Below are 20,848 nucleotides of genomic sequence, written 5' to 3'. Positions count from 1 at the left end.
CCCATTAAAATTGTCCATATTTTATATTTCTAAAGTAACAGAATGACTTTCAATCTGGAAAAGAAAAAAGAAATGCTAATGTAGCAAAAAAAAAATTTCAATTTTCCCGAAAATTTCCGTTCCCCCCCGAAAAAAACCGGGGAAAAACCGGGGTTGTTTTTTTTCTGAGCTTCAAAATTTCCGGAAATTTTACATCTCTAGTCCTGGATGATCCTCGAGAGGGTCTAAAACAGGAACTACTGTACACGTGAGCGTGATCTCCTTTGGGAAGGGATCTGGAGTCAATCTCTTGCCAGTTCAGTGGCTCTTTCCCGTCTGCAGGTGGCGAGAGAGGCTTCCGTGAGCAGCACAGGCGGAAGAACCTCGAGTCAGATCACTCCTCCTCTTCCTGGAAGCTGGAGAAAATCAATCGGGAGACCCGGGAGTTCTGGCGTGTTTTGCCATGGCAGCCGAGGCCAGGTGGTGCTACCGGGGGGATCCCCAGGAGGAACAGCGCGCTCCGCTCGGTAAGGCCGGGGGGAAGGAGGGAGAAGCCGAAGAAAATGCTCTTGTACCCCCTTCTGCTTCCAACTGCGCGATGATAACTTTTCCATCTTCCTCTGCTCCGCGTGCGAATGTGTAGCTTGGCAGCGTGCAAGAGATCTGGCGTGTATTTGCTCGACTCTCGGCGCCCCTAGGGCAGCCGGCAGCTGAGCTTTCCTCCTGGGCAGGTGGAAATGGAGATAGAAAGCCGATTGAAAGGGTTAGGACCAAGAATCGCGATTAAGGTTTGCGTTAGCACTTGGCAGGAAATTTACGTAAAGGTTACGAAGATGTTCCTCCTTGAGTGTGCTTTGGCGTTGCAGCAAGAACTTCGATGTTGGACACAGTTAAAAAAAAAAAATTAAGCCTCTTCAAGCCCTCTTCTTTCAATAGGTATAAGAATGGCAAATCTTGTGTTGTTTTGTCCTATTATATTATATATTATTTATTTTTATTAGAATCTTTATTAATATTACACAAAATATTACACACAAACATTAATAACATAGATAACAAATCATACAAAACCAAAAACATTACAGTAAGAGAAATAAATACACAAAACAGAAAAAAACAAATACTAATAATACATTACATTTAACTAACAGTTTAAAATCAATGACTTCCAATCGTTTTCACTATACTATGATGCTATCCTAATTTTCTTACACAGGTTTATGAATTATATAGATCTACTATGTTATGTGCTCTTGTGCATTATATTATTTATTACCGGTATATTATATTGATGTGGGTGGTGCTGTGGTCTAAACCATGGAGCCTCTTGGGCTCGCCAATCAGAAGATTGGCGGTTCGAATCTCCGCGACGGGGTGAGCTCCTGTTGCTCTGTCCCAGCTCCTGCCAACCTAGCAGTTCAAAAGCACACCAGTGCAAGTAGATAAATAGGTACTGCTGCGGTGGGAAGGTAAACAGCGTTTCCATGCGCTCTGGTTTCTGTCACGGTGTCCTGTTGCGCTAGAAGCGGTTTAGTCATGCTGGCCACATGACCTGGAAAGCTGTCTGTGGACAAACACCTGCTCCCTTGGCCTGAAAAGCAAGTTGAGCGCTGCACCCCATAGTCACCTTTGACTGGATTTAACCGTCCCGGAGTCCTTTACCTTTTTACCCCTGATATTATATTATTATTACTGTGTTTCTTTCCCATCCTTTCTCTTACTCTAGACTCATTGGTTTGTTCTCACCATTTGTTTACAGTTCAGTTTACAAATGGGAAGTTGAAGAGTTCGGAAAATATTAATTTTACCTTGTACAGAAACAAAGACAACAATAACCCCAAAAAGAAAAATAAACGAATGTTGGTAAGTGACATTCCCATAATACAGGTTCTGTTTTATGTTTTTGTGCAACTGTGTGTGTGTGTGTGTGTGTTTATTATTAGTTTTATTGTGTACATTCTACTTTTCCTTTATTAAGCTTTCAGAGGTTTATGTAGGGCTCCTGTGATTTTATCATGAGGCTTTCTTTGTAAAAATCTCTTTGGCCACTGGGAAAGGCTTTGACTATAACATTTCTGTTATATTCCATTGATAGGAAGTTGGGAATGCGGTCCAGGGTAAGATCTGAGATCCTGAAACGCAACTTCACAATACTTTAAAAAAAAACACAGCTGCGCTGATATAGGGCACATCTTAAGATGTGTTAAAAGGAATTGATTCATCTACGCACACATATTGCCATTGCTGTGTTATTTGTTTGTTTGAACATGGTAGTAATACATGAGCCTGCACATCTTCATAGTTGTATAGAAAAGACAGGTTCAGGAGGTACATTTTCTCCCACCATAACAAAGGGACAAGTTGCAATTTCCAAAAATCTCATTTTTGACAGATTTTTCCAGCTCACCCATGTCAACGTTCCCTCATTGGGAAAATGCAATTTCCAGAGAAATTTCTAGCATTGTGTCAGTGGATGTGATGAGACTTCCGCTTCCTCTTCTCTCTGCTGCATCACTGCACCTCTTCAATCCACTGCAGAAAATCCTTCAAGTTTTTGGAGCAGATTTTGGGAGTGTGGTGGGTGGGAGGAATAAATAAATAAGAATAAAAATGTGCACCCCACCCCGAGACCATTCCATTGTAACGATCCAACCTCCCAAAATTTCAACACCTCTTGCGATGGTTTGACCCCTTTTGGTTTTAACAGTACAAATTCTACAAACACCCTCCATATCTCCTCAAAATCGTTTCTCCTGCATCTTCCCCATCTTACCTTAATGGCACATGGCACATCTTATCATTAATAGCTATATCCCACACCTCATTATACCATTCTTCCATTTTATATTCTGCTTGCCCCTTCCACTTCCTAGCCATCATAATTTGTGCAGCTGTCAATAAATTTGTGAGCATGTCCTTCATAGCCTGCGAACCTTCCACCCCATCGTAAATGGATAAATAATGCTACCTCTGGAGCGAGGCTTACAAAATCTAAAACCCACAGGAAAATAACAGAACCTGTGATTGTTTTTTGTGTGGAAAGTGGCTGCCCAAGAAAGGGTCCATGCCATCGATGGTGCCAAGTACTGGCAGTTCTCTTGCCAATGCCATTTTTGTCAAAAATCTAAAGTTTTCTTTAAAAAACTTATTTATTACTTTGACTAAGGGTCTGCAGCCTATGGGTACAACCTGGCTCAAGGAGGGAGAACAGCTGGCTCCATATTGCTACTACTTTACAGTGCCAGGGTAACAACAGTTGTGTATCTTTCCAGCTAATCTTCTGACTTGACTCAGTAAGCCTCTAGCTCAGGGGCCCCCAAACTAAGGCCTGGGGGCCTGATGCGGCCCAATTGCCTTCTCAGCCCAGCCCGCGGACAGTCCAGGAATCAGCGTGTTTTTACATGAGTAGAACGTGTGCTTTTATTTAAAATGCATCTCTGGGTTATTTGTGGGGCATAGGAATTTGTTCATATATTTTTTCAAAATATAGTCCAGCCCACCACAAGGTCTGAAGGGCAGTGGGCCGGCCCCCTGCTGAAAAAGTTTGCTGACCCCTGCTCTAGCTGGAAGGAAAGGTGAAATAGGAGAAAATCATGTGTTTGATTACTGGGCAACCACATGTGTTATCGTTTATTGGGAACTTTGTCAGTCTTGAGGTTAGCAAATCCCCATTCTGAGGTGGTGGTGGGGAATGGAGCTTTTAGGAGTATTTAATCCGGTGTGGAAATCTGCTTTCACCTAGAAAACCCGCACCCAGAACTCACTCTTTCTTGTCTTCCTTCCTGTTTAGAATGCGGAAACAGAAAGACTCTCTTATGTAGGAAATAACTTTAGCACAGGAGCTATGAAAAGCAGGACTTCATGCAGGTATAATTTGTGAAGCTGTCTAAAATTCATGAGTATAGCAGTATGTTTGCTTTCTGTAGACTGTCAGCATGATGCTGGTTGTAAATGTTAAGGAGATTGTAAGTATGAATTGGTTCAAGTCGATTGCAGTCTTTGTTTCTTAACATTTAAACTGAGTGTTTTTGAGTCACAAATGCAAATAAACTACAGACACCATAGACAGATAACGATGCATGTCTTAGAGCATAATACCATAATGGTGCTTATATTTATTCAGTAGTTCCCAGCCCCTTGGTAAATTACCAGTAGAAGTGACAAATGTAAAGAGCCTTGCAAGTTTAGGGGGTCCACCAATTTAGATTATTATTCCTTTATTGCTTCTGGTGGGTTTGCTTGTTTATTGGCTAATTGCCTGTTTCATTATTCTGTTTGCAACATTTATATGCTGTCTTTCTGCCAATGCATTAAATGAAGGTGGGTCACAGTTCAAAATAATTGCTTCTAGTATAATGGTTGGCAATACAAAAGGGAGCAGGGACAGAGAGGAAGAGGAAGGTAAGTACAGCTGTAGTCACTCTTAAGACGCAGCCGAGGAATGGGAAGAACCAAATACAGTAATAATTTTAGCCAGCCTTTTGGCACAGAAACGGGTCCTCAGGAAACTTTCAGTCAGTGGCGGAGCTTCATGCTCCGGCACCAGGGGGCGGAGAGCAGGCAGAGGCGGGGCTGGTGCATGTCCCGGGGCGTGGCACACCGCCCACAGGGGCGTGGCACGCATCCTGAGGGCATGGCATGCCGCCTGCGGAGGCGTGGCGCCCAGCGTGGGCGGGAGGGCAGCTGCGATGGCACCCCACCGGGATTGCGCTGCTGGGGGGCGGTGCGCTCCCCCCGCACTCCTCTTCCTCCGCCAGTGCTTACAGTACGGTGATCTCAAGTAAGAAATACTATTTGAGTCATAGACGCAAAACCCGCTAAAATAATATGTCTGGCTAACAACTACAATTGCTGTAGAGAACAAAAGATGTCCTCCCAATGCAGTGTGCTAGCTATTACTAAACTAGGAAGCCAGCTAGCTTTTGAGATCAAATATTATCTCTTCCATTAGATACTTTGTTGGTGTATTAGACAAGAACTCTGGACAAATGGAAGTCTATAATGCAGAGTTATTCAACATGCAGCCATTGATTTCAGGTGGGTAAAATATGCTTCTTCATATTTATAGTGGATTTGTGGGGCACTGCTTATATTCCTGGTGGCCTGTACTAACACAGTGTCAGATGATTTACTGAACGTTGCATTTTGATCGCGCTTCTCAAAGAAAAAGTTGGAGCTTTCTAAGAAGCAAGCTGCATCATCACCCCAACTTTATGACACACTCCTTGCCGGATTGTTCTGGTTTGAATGCTGTTGTTGCATGTTTAAAAATAAAAACCTAGCCTGTCAGGGAGAGAGGCTAGTAAAGAATACTTCTCCCTCATATGCGAATTTTCTGTGTGCAGGATTCCTTTAATATGAAGGGACATTCAAGCATGTGATTTCCCCCTCCCTTCAGTACTGTGAAGCAATACAATCTAGCCAAGGTGTGTCACATGTGACTGCTGACAATGTGGCTCAGCGCTAAAGAGGAGAATGCAGCCTATGAGGTGCCATTACCTCCAGTTTCAGGCTAGAATGCATGGTTTGGTGTATTTCCTTTTGGTTTAAATGAAACCCAGATACACTGCTGTTGCCTCACTCCTGCCCTCTTGGTGTTGGGATGGGTTTCTGTGGTCAAATATGGATTACACTCACACAGATGCATCAAGCCATGTGAGAAGCAGTTGTTGCTTCATGGTATCTTCTTCCTGCCCACTGCTTGGAAGATTGGAATGACTTGTTTTGGTCTTCTCTGGAAGCTTGCTGAGAACCAGCCAACACATGAATGCAGGTGGCAAATCAATCACGTGGACCTTGCACATCAAACATTGCCTGCCTGAGAAATGCAAGCATGTGAGGGACAAGGGTTCTAGGCTAGTTCCCCAGAAAAGCTAATATTCTGCGCGCTAAAATTTAAGAAGGCTAAAGCTGGAACGTGGGAATAGGCAGGCAACCATGGTAATCAAGGGTCTGGAAACCAAGCCTTATGAAGAACGGTTGAAGGTGTTGGATATTTTTAGCCTGGAGAAGAGAAAACTGAGAGGAGATAGGATAGCCATCTTCAAATATTTAAAGGGTTGTCACATGGAAGACAGAGAGAGCCTGTTTCTCTTGCTCGGGGCGGGGGCTTGGACCCAAACCAATGGCTTCAAGTTACAAGAAAGGAGATTCCGACTGAACATCAGAAAAAACTTTATGACTGTAAGAGCTGTTTGACTGTGAAACAGATTCCTATGAGAGGTGGTAGACTCTCCTTCCTTGGAGGTTTTTAAGCAGAGTTTGGATGGCCATCTGTCATGGATGCTTTAGTTGAGATTCCTGCATTACAGGGGGTTGAACTAGATGACCCTAAGGGGTACCTGCCAACTCTACAATTCTATGATTTGGGAGGATATTGAAACATGCACTTCCTAATCCTGGTTAAGTACATGCTTTTTCTGAATGTTTAAGTTGGTTCTTGGACAGCCCTTTAGAACCCCTTATTGGCCAAAGAGAACATGGTGTCCTCACTAACCTCTGATTGGCAGAGCAAAGAGATCCTACAGGAAAGCCATTTCAATGAGAGGACCTGTAACAACAGCTTCATTGTGCTTCGTGGTGTTGTAATGTAGATACTTTCATTTCTCCATGGTTCCAGTTCTCTTTGGTGGGGATCAGGACCAGACTGACTTTTAGGGCTGTCAGTCCTGATTTTGCTAAATTGTTCTCCTTTTCTTTTCTTTTAACAGATGGTGCAGCTGATGATGACCTGTCAGAATATTTGACTAAAACCTATCGAGAGAAGGTACAATTTACAAAGTTGTCTGTGGACAAATGCCGGCTCCCTCGGTCTGAAAGCGAGATGAGCACCGCAACCCTATGGTTGCCTTTGACTGGTCGTAATCGTCCAGCAGTCCTTTGCCTTTACCAGATAGACTCATAGGTTCCTATAAAAGTATGCAAATGACCTCTCATTCCTACTTTTGCCCTCACACAGGGTCTTCCTGGAGTGTTTAACTGCCATTAATTTCACAGTCTTTGATTCTAGCAGTAGAATCTCAATAGAATCTCTGGCAATTGTATACATCTGCTTATAGTTTAATGGTTTAATACTCCCTTTGTTTTTTAGTGGATTATTGCTTCACCAATGTTTCTAGAAATCATCACATAACAAGCTGTTTTTATGTTGCTGAATCTAAAAAGATGATCCAGCTGTAACTGGGAAGAGAAGGGGTATGTTTAGTGTAAACAGTGTTTGCCAGATAATTTGGAATAATTTAACTCCCTGGTTGCCTTCTCATAATTCCACTGCCTTCAGTGGGTTTGAAATACGAGACTTATTATTAGCACCTTATTAGCTGCCCCCCAAGTGAGGTTGCCTTGTGACTTATTCCAGTGAGACTAGCCTTGTGGGGCTGGTAGAGCAATTTCTCGATGATGCTATTGCAGATAGATATGTGCATCGAAGCCTTTGGAACCAACAAGCAGAGAAGAGCCCTGAACTCTCGGAGGATGAATGAAGTTGGCAAGGAGGTGTTGAATAAGGCTGTAACCAAAGCAGCAGAAGACATTATTGAGACAAAGGGGGTTGCTGGTAAGTAATGGCAGCTTTGGAGAAGGAAAATTGGAGCACCAAGCCTGTCTAATAGATTTCCCAGAGTCCATTTCAGTCTCTGAACTTATATATTTGATCTATTAACAGACGTAGTTTACAAGAAGAAAAAAACAGTGCATAGTTGAAGCACACAGATAATACAGTCAATGCATTTCTGATTATTTACATTAAGAAAAAACCAAATCCGTATTAACCGTATCCATAACCATATGACAGAAATCAAAGGAAATTATTAGGCAGCATAAACACTGTTCACACAACCACTTTCATAGCATCTCTCTCACCACCCATGCAATTATTATTATTATTATTATTATTATTATTATTATTATTATTATTATTTCTACCCTGCCCATCTGGCTGGGTATCCTCAACCACACTGGGTGGCTCCCAACAGAATATTAAAAACACAATAAAACATCAAACATTAAAAACTTCCCTAAACAGGGCTGCCTTCATATGTCTTCTAAAAGTCAAGGAGGTAAACAAGTATCTGACATCTGATGAGAGGGCGTTCCACAGGGCGGGCGCCACTACCGAGAAGGCCCTCTGCCTGTTTCCCTGTAGCTTCACTTCTCACAGTGAGGGAACTGCCAGAAGGCCCTCGGAGCTGGACCTCAGTGTCTGGGCTGAACGATGGGGGGTGGAGACACTCCTTCAGGTATACTGGGCCGAGGCCGTTTAGGGCTTTAAAGGTCAGCACCAACACTTTGAATTGTGCTCGGAAACGTACTGGAAGCCAATGTAGGTCTTTCAGGACCGGTGTTATATGGTCTCAGCAGCCACTCCCAGTCACCAGTCTAGCTGCCGCATTCTGGATTAATTGCAGTTTCCGGGTCACATTCAAAGGTAGCCCCGTGTAGAGCACATTGCAGTAGTCCAAGCAGGAGATACCCAGAGCATGCACCACTCTGGCAAAACAGTCTGTGGGCAGGCAGGTTTTCAGCCTGCATACCAGATGGAGCTAGTAGCTAGTAGAGAGCTGCCCTGGACACAGAATTGACCTGCGCCTCCATGGACAGCTGTGAGTCCAAAATGACTCCCAGGCTGTGCACCTGGTGTTTCAGTGGCACAGTTACCCCATTCAGGACCAGGGAGTCCTCCATACTTTATTTATTTATTTATTTATACATACATACATACCCTGCCTAACTAACCACTCATACCCAAATTGCTCATGCTCACCAGAACTACAGGCCACGTGCTCACTGCACATTCACATTAGTTGGGAGCCAATGCACTGGCGGACCACGGTGGCTGTTGCAGCTATTGCATTTCAGTGTTGCATATTCTCCCTGCTTTTCGGATAACATTCTGTTTGCTCTCATAGCTTTGGTCAGCGATGCAGCAGAGGGTGATAAGGCCGATGTCTCTCTCGTTCTTCCCCCATGCCACGAAGATGCTGGCAGACCAGAGGATGTCTACAAGCTCGAGGACAGTATCCTTTATAAGATTGCATTGCAGTGTGGGCAGAAGCTAACCTTAATGTAAAGGAATAGGCTTCAGTGTCGCGGGGCAGGAGAAGAGAAAGTGTGTGTGGCCGAGAGTGTTCCTAGTTTAACCACAGGTGGCTCATTAGCCTGTTAGACTTACAAGTTGGATCTCTTTGGGCGTGATAAGATAGAGTGGACTAATGTGTTGGCGATCTCAGAAGCTCAGTTTTAGTGGGAAATGGTACGATGGTAGCATTGAACTAATGTGTAGGCTAGAGATTTGGGCACTCGTGAAGTCTGATAAAAAATAAGCCTAACCATTGTAAGGGAGGAAGCATTTTTCTCCTTACCTAAATAGTATCCTTGGGGGAATCCTGCCTTGGTTTGGCAGGTTGAATATTCTCTCAGCTTCCATAAAATCCATCTGCCCCAGATTACCCTCCTTTACTTCACTGTTCCGTAATTATGGTTGATGCCAGTGATTGGATAGCGAAGTGTTCCCCCCCCCCCATATATAGATTTTATTGTGTGTGAGAGTGTTGAGTATCCCAGTATCTTGCTAGATGGCTCTGTCTTTTCATAAATCTTGCAGTGATGCTATAGCTGAAACTGGTTCTATGAGGGATGAGGCCTAGATTCTGGTAAAAAGAAATGACACTGAGACGTTAGCTCAGAGTCAGAAATATACTGGAGTTCACTTATGGTTGTGCTATAATCTGCTTTGCTATAGGGTCGTACCTTGGTTGTCGAATGGAATCTGTTCCAGAAGCCCGTTCGACTTCCAAAACGTTCGCAAACCAAGGCGTGGCTTCTGATTGGCCCCGGAAACAGTGCAGACAGACGTTTGCAAACCGGAACACTTACTTCCGGGTTTGTGGCGATCGGGAGCCAAAACGTCCAAGTTCCAAGGCGTTGCAACAACCAAGGCACGACTGTAATAGAATAGAGTACTTAGAAAGGATTTTTCATTGGTACAGTAGAGAGCATCCCTCCCTCATAGGCTAAATAGATCTGGCTAAAGACGTTTTGTTGCCCAAGTGGAAAATACATTTCCCCACTAATTAGAAAGTTCTCCTACATGTGCCTAGCTGAAATGAATGGGGATGGTGCAGTCCTGAAAGGCTGGCTGCCATTCTTAATGGTGTCCCACCTCACTTTACTTTGCCTCATGGTAGGGCTGCCTCTGGGAACTAAACCTTGGTTAGCATTTGGAGGGCCCCAGGAAGTCATCAGAAGCCAGCTGTGATGTTGTTGTTTTTCTGAAAAAGGCTCTAGTTATTACACCTGCTGTGTATGAGGCACTTCAGGCTCCTGCTGCAGCTTTCATGCATGTAACCTCAGAAGAAATCCTCAAAATGACAGAAGAGAAAAGGTATGGGCAGTCTTAACATTTTGCTGAGGAAAGTAGGTATTGAAATACTACCTTGCGCTAACCAAAGAAGAGTGGCAGCTTAAGTTGACCGAATATGTGCAGCCTGCAGGCTTAAGATATAGAGTAAGAGAACAAGAAGAACAATTTAGAGGAGACTGGAAAACTTTTATTGATTATACGGGAAATAACTGTGCACAGCTGAAAACTCTGGCAGAATTAAGATAAATTCAACAGTGTAGATAAGTTTTGATGGATGAAATAATGGAATACTGAATGGTTTAGTTTATGTAAAATATGCAGGGATTTATGATATGCAAAATGAACAGTGGAAAGAGAAGAAGGGAAGTTATTAACATTTTAAGGTTGTCAAAATGAATATTTAAATTGTAAAACAGAAAATTTAATAAAAATTACACACACACACACACACACACACACACACACACACACACACAAAAGGACAGGTAGACTTTCCTTTTCTCCTCCTAGTGTGGGTTTATGGCAAAATTGTCATGCAATGTTACTGTAGGCTTTCAGAATAGTTAGGGAATCTTTTACTCTTTATTGTGATTTACTACCTGCTTACACTGTAACTTTGCTGTCTAAAGCAGCATTTTTATATATTCTGTCCCTCCTATTTTCTGTAATAAACCAAGCTATCTTAAAAGAAAAGAAAAAGGAATTGGGAATAGCCCGGTGGGAGCTGAGCAGCATAGCGGGATGAGGAACGCTATACAGGAGGGCATGATTACAGGGGTACAATGAGCTGGATATCCATCCAGCTTCTTAAATCTGTGTTCCTTAGTCCTAATTATAGAGGGTGCCAGGGCATAAACAAGCAATAGTAAGTTTCACAGAACAGTAAAGGATGTCCAAAGTAAATTCTAATCTGAGTATACCCATTGAAATTAATAATAAGTTCATTCCTTTCAATGGAACTACTCTGAAAAGGACTAACATTGGATGCAACCCAGTATCTTCGTTTTAACAGGGCAGCTTCTGTTGATGTAAGACACTGCTTGCTTTTAAATCACACAGAATTCTGTTAATTTGCAGTAGCCGGAGAAGCTACTTCTGTTGCCAGATGCATTTTGGCCTAATGACAGCCTCTTCTGTCTTCCCTAGATACTGCTCCTTTGTCCTGGATGAACTTAAGGCCATGCCTCTGGATGAGAAGAAGCGGGATCACAAAGCTCGGTGTCTTTGGTTTTTGGATTGTCTTGTCCAGCTGAGCTCGCAAAGAGTAGTTAAAAAGAAACGTAAGATTTCCCTCCTTGTACCACTTACTTACCTGAAAGATAATCGATTCATGTCGCCTGTAATCCTTTTAACCCACTTGGCTTTTGATTCATTGAGAACCACACCTCATCTACAGAGGTGCCATGGGCAGCGTGAAAAAAATCTCTTTGCCGTCACGTATCGCATGCTCTTTTGACATGTTTGGCAACTACTTGTACAGTGGTACCTTGGTTCCCAAACTTAATCCGTTCCGGAAGTCCGTTCCAAAACCAAAGCGTTCCAAAACCAGGGTGCGCTTTCCCATAGAAAGTAATGCAAAATGAATTAATCTGTTTCAGACTTTTAAAAACATCCCCTAAAACAGCAATTTGAAACAACCCCTAAAACAGCAATTGAACATGAATTCTGCTATCTGACGAGACCATTGATCCATAAAATGTTAGCAATAATCAATATACTGTACTATAAAATAAATAAAACAGTATCGCAGATCAGGCATGTTCAACTTCAAGTAGGCTGTGCAGGATGGGTGGGTGGATGCTGGCTGCTTCCCCCGAGGGGGCTGGGGTGGGTGCGCGCGCTGCTTTCTCTCCCCCCACAAACCAGCGCACGATCTCTCCTCAAATCAGCTGGGCTGCGGAGTTCTGCCAGGACGCTTCTCCCCACCTCCCCAATCAGTGCGCACAGTCACAAAAACAAATTAACCAAAAAGGCCTCAAAAACAAAAACGCAAAATAAATAGCAAAAACGAAAGCGTCAAATATAAGCTGCAAATATCACCTCAGAACACGGCAATTACAATTGGGAGGGGGGGCGCAAATTAGCAGCGCAACAGTAAAGACGGAAGCTCAGGACTCAAAACGGAGCACGTTCAGCTTCCAAGGCAAACTTCACAAATCGGAACACCTACTTCCGGATTTGTAGCGTTCGAATTCCAAGTTGTTCGTGAACTAAGCTGTTCAAAAACCAAGGTACCACTGTATCAGCTGTGCAGTATACCAAGTATAGAAGGACGAATGTCTTGCTTTTTTAAAAAATGGAAGTTGAGATTTTTCTGGATATCCCATTGTCTGCCCGACAGCTCATTCTGTCCTTTTGATGTGCATGCTCAACTCTGCAGTGAGCACTGCCAGGTTGTACCTTACATTATTTGTATATACAATATATATGCCGTATATCCAGATAAAGTCGGGTTTTTTGGGGGGGTGAACTAATTTTACAATGCTTCTTGTTCTAGTTCCACTGGGACCCGGTTGTCCACACATTGTCAGCAACCAACTTGTGAAAACCTTTACAGCACTATCCTTTGGCAACGGCAGGTAAAACATACTACTTTGCTCTTACGTCTATCAAAAAAAAATCCCCCCCTTTTGTAAATTAACATCTTTATTGAAAGTTCAAAAAGTACATAACTGTATACTGGACATGATGTATTCAGGCCTGTATGTGGGCCAAGATTTCACACTTCAGGACAAAGCATAGAGCAAACGAAGTAAAAGAGTAAAAAATGCTGAACACTTATGCAAAATGGGGGAAATGATTCAAATTTGCAGCTGCAGAATTCATCTTTCATCCCGGAATTTAAGTTTTTTTTATGGTGAAGGACTTCCGTTTTGTTCTTTGAGCGTGGGTTGGCCTGTAGGGTGTACACTGCCCTGATTCACTCTCTCCTCTTTTGGTGTCTTAGGCTACAGAATCAAGTTTCTGCTTCCATGAAAGTGAAGATTACGGCCTATGCCATAGCGCTGGCTTTGCATATTAACAACTTCCAAACAGACCTGACAGTGTTACAGCGGGACCTGAAAATGCGGGATTCAAGGTGAGAGTAACCTTGACTGTACTCATGTAAGTCCTTCATGATTTCTGTAGCATCTCCAGTTCTTCCTGGAGAACCTTAAAAGACTCTCTTTCCACACACCACCATTGATTTCAGTGTTGGTCTCAAAGCCTATTATCTTCTGATCAAGATATGGGGATTTTTATTTATTTATTTGAAGATTTTCTCTATCACAGTTTTCAGCCAAAAATGTCTCTCAGAACAGCTTACAAAGGGTGGCACTGTGGTCTAAACCACTGAGCCTCTTGGGCTTGGTTTGCTTATATGGCTGACTTATGGGCTTGCCAGTTCGAAGGTCAGCAGTTCGAATCCCTGCAACGGGGTAAGCTCCCGTTGCTCTGTCCCAGCTCCTGCCAACCTAGCAGTTCGAAAGAATGCCAGTGCAAGTAGATAAATAGGTACCACTGTGGTGGAAGGTATACGGTGTTTCCATGTGCTCTGATTTCCATCATGGTCCTCCATTGCGCCAGAAGCAATTTAGTCATGCTGGCCACATGATCCAGAAAACTGTGGACAAACGCCGGCTCCCTTGGCCTGAAAGTGAGATGAGCACTGCAACCCCATAGTCGCCTTTGACTGGACTTAACCGTCCAGGGGTCCTTTACCTTTACCTTTTACAAAGATTAGGAATAAGGCAGTCCCTGCCCTCAGGTTTACAGTCTTGAAAAGCTACAACACAAAAGGAAAAGGCATTGGAAAGGAGGAGGAAACAAGCTTGGGCACTAGTTCTTAGTTACAAAGTTCAGCCAGTAGTAATTTATGGAGCTAGATCCAAGCACAGGGGAAGGGCTGCTGGTTCCTTTTCTTTTGATGGCCCCAGCACGGCTGTTGGTAACTCTGGAGAAAAGGGTGCCCTCGGTCACAGCTGTATCTGAGCATGATGAAATGTCTGGTTTCAGGCATGTTGGATGACCTCCCCTCCCCAGGAATGCCCATTGCTCCGAGCTCAGCGAAGGAATGCTTGTGAAATATTTTATTGACCTTGTGTGTATGTATGTAAGCCGTTTCTGGCCCCTGGCATGCTAGAGCCAACATTGCACCCTCCAGATGTTGATAAACCACAACTCCCATCGTCACTGACCATGCTGGCTGAGGCTGATGGGAGTTGTAGTCATACAAACACGAGGACACTGCACTCCCTGTGCTAAAGTGGCCAAAAATGGAGGTCAGTGAAGGGGTGGGCTGTGCAGATAAGGGCTGCCTCAATTCTCAGTGGCCCCCATTTGGTTCTGTGGGATAAAAAAAAAAACAACGGATTGCCATTTGAGAGACCATTTAAGAGGAAGGATAACCAGTCACCCTGGACAGGAGGGAAGTGGAATTCCCATCTTAAAAAGATCCTCTTGGTGCAGTGTGTCCCTTCTTCACTTTATCCTATATAAGAGAATGATTGGGTGTTTTTCACTTCTTTGCGTGCGTTTGTGTGTGTGGAGAGATGCAAAGGTGGTTCTTTTAAAATGGGATTCAGAAGTAATACAAGACACAAGTGAGTGAGAAGATTAAAGATTTTATTCTAAACAGCAAGCAATATGTACATAACAAGCAAACACTTCAATCTGCCCCTTGGAAGCCCTCAAGAAGCGCAAAGTGACTCCCCCAGGTAGCCTCTAAAACTGCCCACAGCCATCCGATTTATAGATTAGCTAGCCTGTGTGGTTTGCCCAACTGACTATGTGCAGATTATTCATTACTGGCTATGTGAAGATTATTCATTAGCCACCCCTTCCCAATGTCTCACTTTCTCAAAACAATGTCCAGCATCAAAGAAGGTACCTAGCACTATCACTTCCTCCTCCCAACTGATTAGGACATTAAAGGCTGTTCTCGAGCCATCAAAGGACTTAACAAGAGACAAGAAGGGGAAGGAACAGAGGCAGGAAGAAGGCAACCGAGTCAGATCACTAACTCCTCGAAATACAATTTATCTTCCGGATAGATTGCCCATACAAGAGGATGCAGCATCACCTCTGTTTGTTAATTCCATCTCCGTCCTTCCTTTGGTCGGTGGTGCTGATGGCGGGAACAGTATCGTTCCCAGGAGGCATCCTGCAAAAGCAATGACTGTACCCAGAACTTGCTTTGCTTCAGCAAGGATCCTGTATCAGGTGTTTTCACATATGCCATTAAGACAGTATTGCAGAATGTTGTAAGAATTTTAAGGTCTTTTATTTATATATAATGATTGTTATTAATGTACCAAAACAAATAAGGCAACATGTCTGAAAACCAGCACAGGAAGACAGGCCTGACTCCCAACTGGCCAAGTATTTCTTTGTCTCAGGAACAAAGGGGGGGGGGGTTGCCCCTCCAGCTACTCAGCAGCCCTCTGCCTGAGTGATAATCTCTGGCATCCTGATACCTGTGTCAGACAAAAGGGTGTGATTAATTTGGCTGGGATATAGGGAAATGTAAATATCTTTTGTTTCACTTGATGGGTTTTTTGTGGAGGGCAAGAGGCATGGGGGCAGGGTCCAAGTTGCCACCAGACCCTCCCAATTTGTGATGTAATTCTAATGTATGGAGGGGTGGTCTTGAGCTGGAGGGGGGGAATTTCAAAAAGTCTATATAGGAGCTGGTGTACCTTTGTTCGTGGTCTTTGCTTGCAAACACCCTGCTGCAGCAGTAATAAATAAAGGGCTACCGCCTTGCTTTGGGAGATTCTGTATCGTCTCTATTTTATTCATAAGTGCTCTTGAGAGGAGGGGAGCCCTATTAAGGCTCTCCCCCGGGTTCGTGGACTCCCTTCTGGGGTTGAACCTAATTTTTATAACACAGGGAAGGATAAGTTACCCCTTCTTTCTGATGCTGGGTGTTTGGCCTTAGAGACAAGGCTAACAAAACAATGTGAAGGTGGTGGAACACAAATATGAGTAAAACATGCATATTTTATTTTCTCCTGTCAGGATACTGGACATTGCCAAGGCAATGAGGCTGAAGATCTCCAAAAGCAAAAGCCTCTCTGGATTTGATGAACACAAACTGGGGACACTATCTTTGCCCTTGCCTGTGTACAAAATGCCATCAGGCGGAAGGAAACGCAAGGCGAACTAAATGGCGACTGTCGCTCTTTGTCGAGCCCCGATGTTCTCCAGTGTCACACCAGGCTGAAGGAATGAATTGGTCTTCCGACTGTTGCAACTGAGCACCTTCTTGAACTGGACAAGGCCTTAATAAAGGATTAGACCGACACCTGCTCTTGTAGAGTGAGTTGTAGTCCAGCAACAGCTCAGGACCCAAGTTTGAGAAACACTGCCAACTAGCAGCACTCAAGATTCTCTTGGTCAGGAGTGGGGAAAGCTGAATACCCCAACTGTAGCTGGAAGGCCAGGAATTAACCATCCCTGTCCTAGACCCCGGTCAGTCTTTTGCCATCACTTTAGCCTTTTCCACACTATACCCCAGGCCCCTACCCACCCCACTCCTGGTGCTTAGAGAGGCTCTCCCCTGTACCCCTAGACCAGGCACGTCCAACAGGTAGAAGAAGAAGAAGAGTTTGGATTTGATATCCCGCTTTTCACTACCCGAAGGAGTCTCAAAGCGACTAACATTCTCCTTTCCCTTCCTCCCCCACAACAAACACTCTGTGAGGTGAGTGGGGCTGAGAGACTTCAGAGAAGTGTGACTAGCCCAAGGTCACCCAGCAGCTGCATGTGGAGGAGTGGAGACGCGAACCCGGTTCCCCAGATAACGAGTCTACCGCTCTTAACCACTACACCACACTGGCTCTACATCGTGATCTACCGGCAGATCACTGGAATCTGTGGTAGATCACTGGCTCCCCTCAACAACTTTTGCTCCCCTAAAAAAAGATCAACAACTTTGACCTGAACCCCCCAAAAAGGACTTTCCTTCCTAAAGAAGCACAGCATCTTTTACCTGAAGCCCTAAAAAAACGGGGCTTTCCTCCTCCCTAAAAAAGCTCAACAACTTGACCAAAAAGGGGGTAGATCACTGCCAGTCTCTTGGGAGTTGGACACCCCTGCCCTAGACCATGCTTTCCCACCTCATCGCCTCACATAGTTGGGACTTGTACCAAAACATCCTTTTACCCAAGGACCTCTGTTCCACTCCCTCTAAGAGCTAACTTCTATAAGGTCATGCTTTCTGGTACTCTAACAAAGGTGCCTACTATATGCAAGTGGATTGGAGAAGTCTTATTTTTCTGTTTTGAGTCTTTGAAAAAAGAATAGCTATCCATTTCCCAGGCAGAAAAATGAGAAGCATCAGCATGCGTCACTCCACAGCTGTAATTATCATGCCACAAACAGCGGCTGATGCTATCCTCCCACTGACTCTGGAAGCTGTTCACCGTGTGCCTGGCTGTTTTGCTGCTGGCATTTGACAGCCGTTTTCTGCAAAACTTTTAACAGCAAATACCTTTAAAAAAATCAACTTTAAAAAATCCCACTGTTTTGAATGGAGCATATGGAACAGCATGTTTCAGGCCCTCTGTGTACCCGCCCTTTATTCCAGGGAGGCAAATTGCAACAAACCAGGCTGTCATGCTTTTGATGTAGAAGCAGCCATCAAAATGTAATCAGAAGTGGTCTTGGTGACCCCCTGCACACACAGCCACCCCCCTTGACACATAAACAGAGATACATGTGCCTGTTGTATATGATCAGAAGAGCCCCGCAGAATCAGGCCCGAGGACCAACTAGTCTAGTGTGCAGTTCTCACAGGTGGGAAGCCGTCAAACAGAACCTGAGTGCAGTGGCACCCTTCTTACCTGCAATTCCCAACAATTGGTGTTTATTTGCTCTCGATAAACCAGAAGCAAAACATAGTCGTCCTGTCAAAGAGCAAGTCAGCAGTAAATCACACCGTTCAAGTTGGAGTTAACCTTTTACAGTGATACCTCTGGTTACGTACTTCATTCGTTCTGGAGGTCCGTTCTTAACCTGAAACTGTTCTTACCTGAAGCACCACTTTAGCTAATGGGGCCTCCCGCTGCCGCTGTGCCGCCAGAGCATGATTTCTGTTCTTATCCTGAAGCAAAGTTCTTAACCTGAAGCGTTATTTCTGGGTTAGCGGAGTCTGTAACCTGAAGCGTATGTAACCTGAGGTACCACTGTATTAGCAAATCCCCCCTGATCTTCACAGACTTGGATGAGCACCAGGCCTAATGAGCCCAACAGCTTATCCCCTGGTAGGTCTTGCCCCATGGATCAGTTGCCAAGATCAGTTGCACCTCCCCACAGCCATCCTAAGTCCCCTCCTCTCCAGGACTTTTCCCGAGCAATCTGAGATTGCACCTATGTGAAGCCAACCTCTCCTCCGCCCTTTTCATGCCTCTTCTGGTTCTGGGAGACCAGCAGGGAGGGTCGCTTGTTGCAGTAGGAAGTGAATCTTCCCCAGCCAGACATCTCTGCCTCTTGGCCTCCCTCCTCTCCTGCTTCTGCTTCTGCCTCTTGATTCTGGACTTCTGTCTGCCACAGATTCTCCCAGATTACTTAACCCTGTTACCTCTTCAGCTTCCAACACAACCTTTTCCCCCATCTCCTCCCTCTGCCCATGCATCGTTGTCCCACCATTGCTCCCCAGGCTCTGAGCCTTCTTCCCTTGGGAGTTCCCCAGCTGGTTCTCCCACCATTCCTCTGCATCCAACCAATCCATGAGACATGCTATCTAGTAGTCCAGTACTGATCTCTCCTCCAAACAAGGCACACTGAGTTTGAATGCTGCTGTCACCAAAAAATTCCATTTTCACCAAAGCATCCACACTACTTTGTAGAGATGGAAAGAGCCTGTCCAGATCCGGCCTGCTGTAGCTGAGCAGATCCCAGAGCACCTATTCCCCCACACAGCTCGACCCACATGCTTGCTGCTGACATTACAGGAGCCATGCTGCCCTTTTGCATCTAGCCGTCCACATGTCTAACAATATCTAACAAGCCGGTTAATTAAGAAGGGTTTGGTGTTTAAAATAGAGCCTTTTATTCTTGCAATATACAGGTTTTCCTTCATAAAACTTTACATATAATGTTTAACTTCTGTTTTTAAAAAAGGAACATGTAACACATAATCCGACAAAAAGTTAAAAGCCTTACAAAGTTCTTAGAAAGGTTAGTGGCCTTCTGTGATTGAAATCCAGTTGCTTTTAAAAGGGATGTCTGTGGCCCTGATCCAGCCAAGGTTCGTCGTGGCAAGCCTCTCTGCATCTACTCAGAAGTAAGACCCACTGAATTTTGTGCAGAGGCTTACTCCTGGAGAAGCGGATATAGGATTATAGCCTAAATATCATTAAAGCAATGAGGATTCATTTAGTTTCAATGGGTCCATTACAAACTATCTTGATCTGCATTGGAGGACCTACCGGTATTTGTAATTTGTAGCTTGGTTTGCTTATATGGCTGACTTATGGTCTGGTCTAGTGCATTTTTATTCCAAAATATATGCCACTTGTTTCAGTGGGACTTCCTCTGGAGTAAGTAGAGAGAGGATGGCAGCCACATCCTGCAAGGAATTTCTACAGAAGCAGTTTCTACACTGCACATGTGTACAGGTGTTGTTTATGTACGCATTGTTTTAATTCATTTTAAAAAAATTGCTTTGTTTTTGTTTTGATGAAGTCGATGTCCAAGATATCACCTGGAGGGTGACAGGTTACCCGGCCCTGGAGTAAACAATCTTGGGCTTGAGGACAAATAGCCTGACCTGGAATAAGGCAAAACAAAATAAAATAAAAAATTCCTTCCAGTAGCACCTTAAGAGACCAACCAAGTTTGTCCTTGGTATGAGCTTTCGTGTGCATGCACACTTCTTCAGATACACTGAAACGGAAGTCACCAGACCCTTAAATATAGTGAGAGAGTGAGGAGGGGTATTACTCAGAAGGGTGGTGGGAATGGGTGATCAGCTGATAGGTGTGGAAACAACTCAACGATTGCAATTGGTCTTACAGGGAAAGGCAAGGGGTGAGATGGCTAAAGATAGCTTTGTCATGTATAATGAGATAAGAATCCAAAGTCTTTGTTCAGACCAGGTTTCTCCATGGTTTTAAGTCTGGTGATTAGTTGCAATTCAGCCACTTCTCTTTCCAGTCCATTTCTGAAATTCCTTTGCATTAAGACAGCTACTTTGAGATCTTTTATAGAATGTCCTGGGAGATTGAAGTGTTCTCCTACTGATTTCTCTGTCTTGTGATTCCTGATATCAGATAAGGTCATAGCTATTTATTGTCGTGGCCTGTTGGCTACGCAGTTTGGACTTGCCTTGGATGTAGGTCTGCTAGTGTTTTCGCTCAAGAGAACTGTTCCTTGTTGTGCCATCAGAATAAGCCAGACCAACTTGCACACTGATGAGATATAAACCAAAAAGGCAATTCGGTCCTTGTTCATGCGTGTCACTGGTATGTGTTGCCAACCAAAAACTAATGCTACCATCTTTGCTCTCTTAGCGCACAGCCCATC

General features: G+C 44.1%; 1 protein-coding gene across 1 annotated transcript; it reads left to right on the top strand.

The window, feature by feature from the left end:
- Window positions 1-259: 259 nt before the first annotated feature.
- POLR1E (RNA polymerase I subunit E) lies at window positions 260-16,625 on the top strand. The gene is made up of 12 exons (XM_033173499.1): window positions 260-506; window positions 1,739-1,842; window positions 3,770-3,846; window positions 4,931-5,016; window positions 6,690-6,745; window positions 7,390-7,534; window positions 8,886-8,993; window positions 10,264-10,360; window positions 11,486-11,619; window positions 12,837-12,918; window positions 13,287-13,418; window positions 16,340-16,625. The coding sequence occupies exons 1-12, from the start codon at window positions 443-445 to the stop codon at window positions 16,485-16,487; spliced, it is 1,233 nt and encodes a 410-aa protein (XP_033029390.1). The 5' UTR covers window positions 260-442; the 3' UTR covers window positions 16,488-16,625.
- The last annotated feature ends 4,223 nt before the right edge of the window (window positions 16,626-20,848 follow it).

Source organism: Lacerta agilis, chromosome 16, assembly GCF_009819535.1.
Source record: "Lacerta agilis isolate rLacAgi1 chromosome 16, rLacAgi1.pri, whole genome shotgun sequence".
NCBI classification, from domain to species: Eukaryota; Metazoa; Chordata; class Lepidosauria; order Squamata; family Lacertidae; genus Lacerta; species Lacerta agilis.
Note: the sequence above shows the minus strand (reverse complement) of the source record. Positions and strands in the feature narration are given on the sequence as shown.

Coding starts and splice junctions, on each gene's coding strand:
- POLR1E (XM_033173499.1), top strand. CDS start 443: ATGGCAGCCGAGGCCAGGTGGTGCTACCGGGGGGATCCCCAGGAGGAA. Junction 507..1,738: donor GGAACAGCGCGCTCCGCTCG/GTAAGGCCGGGG, acceptor ATTTGTTTACAG/TTCAGTTTACAAATGGGAAG. Junction 7,535..8,885: donor TGAGACAAAGGGGGTTGCTG/GTAAGTAATGGC, acceptor TTGCTCTCATAG/CTTTGGTCAGCGATGCAGCA.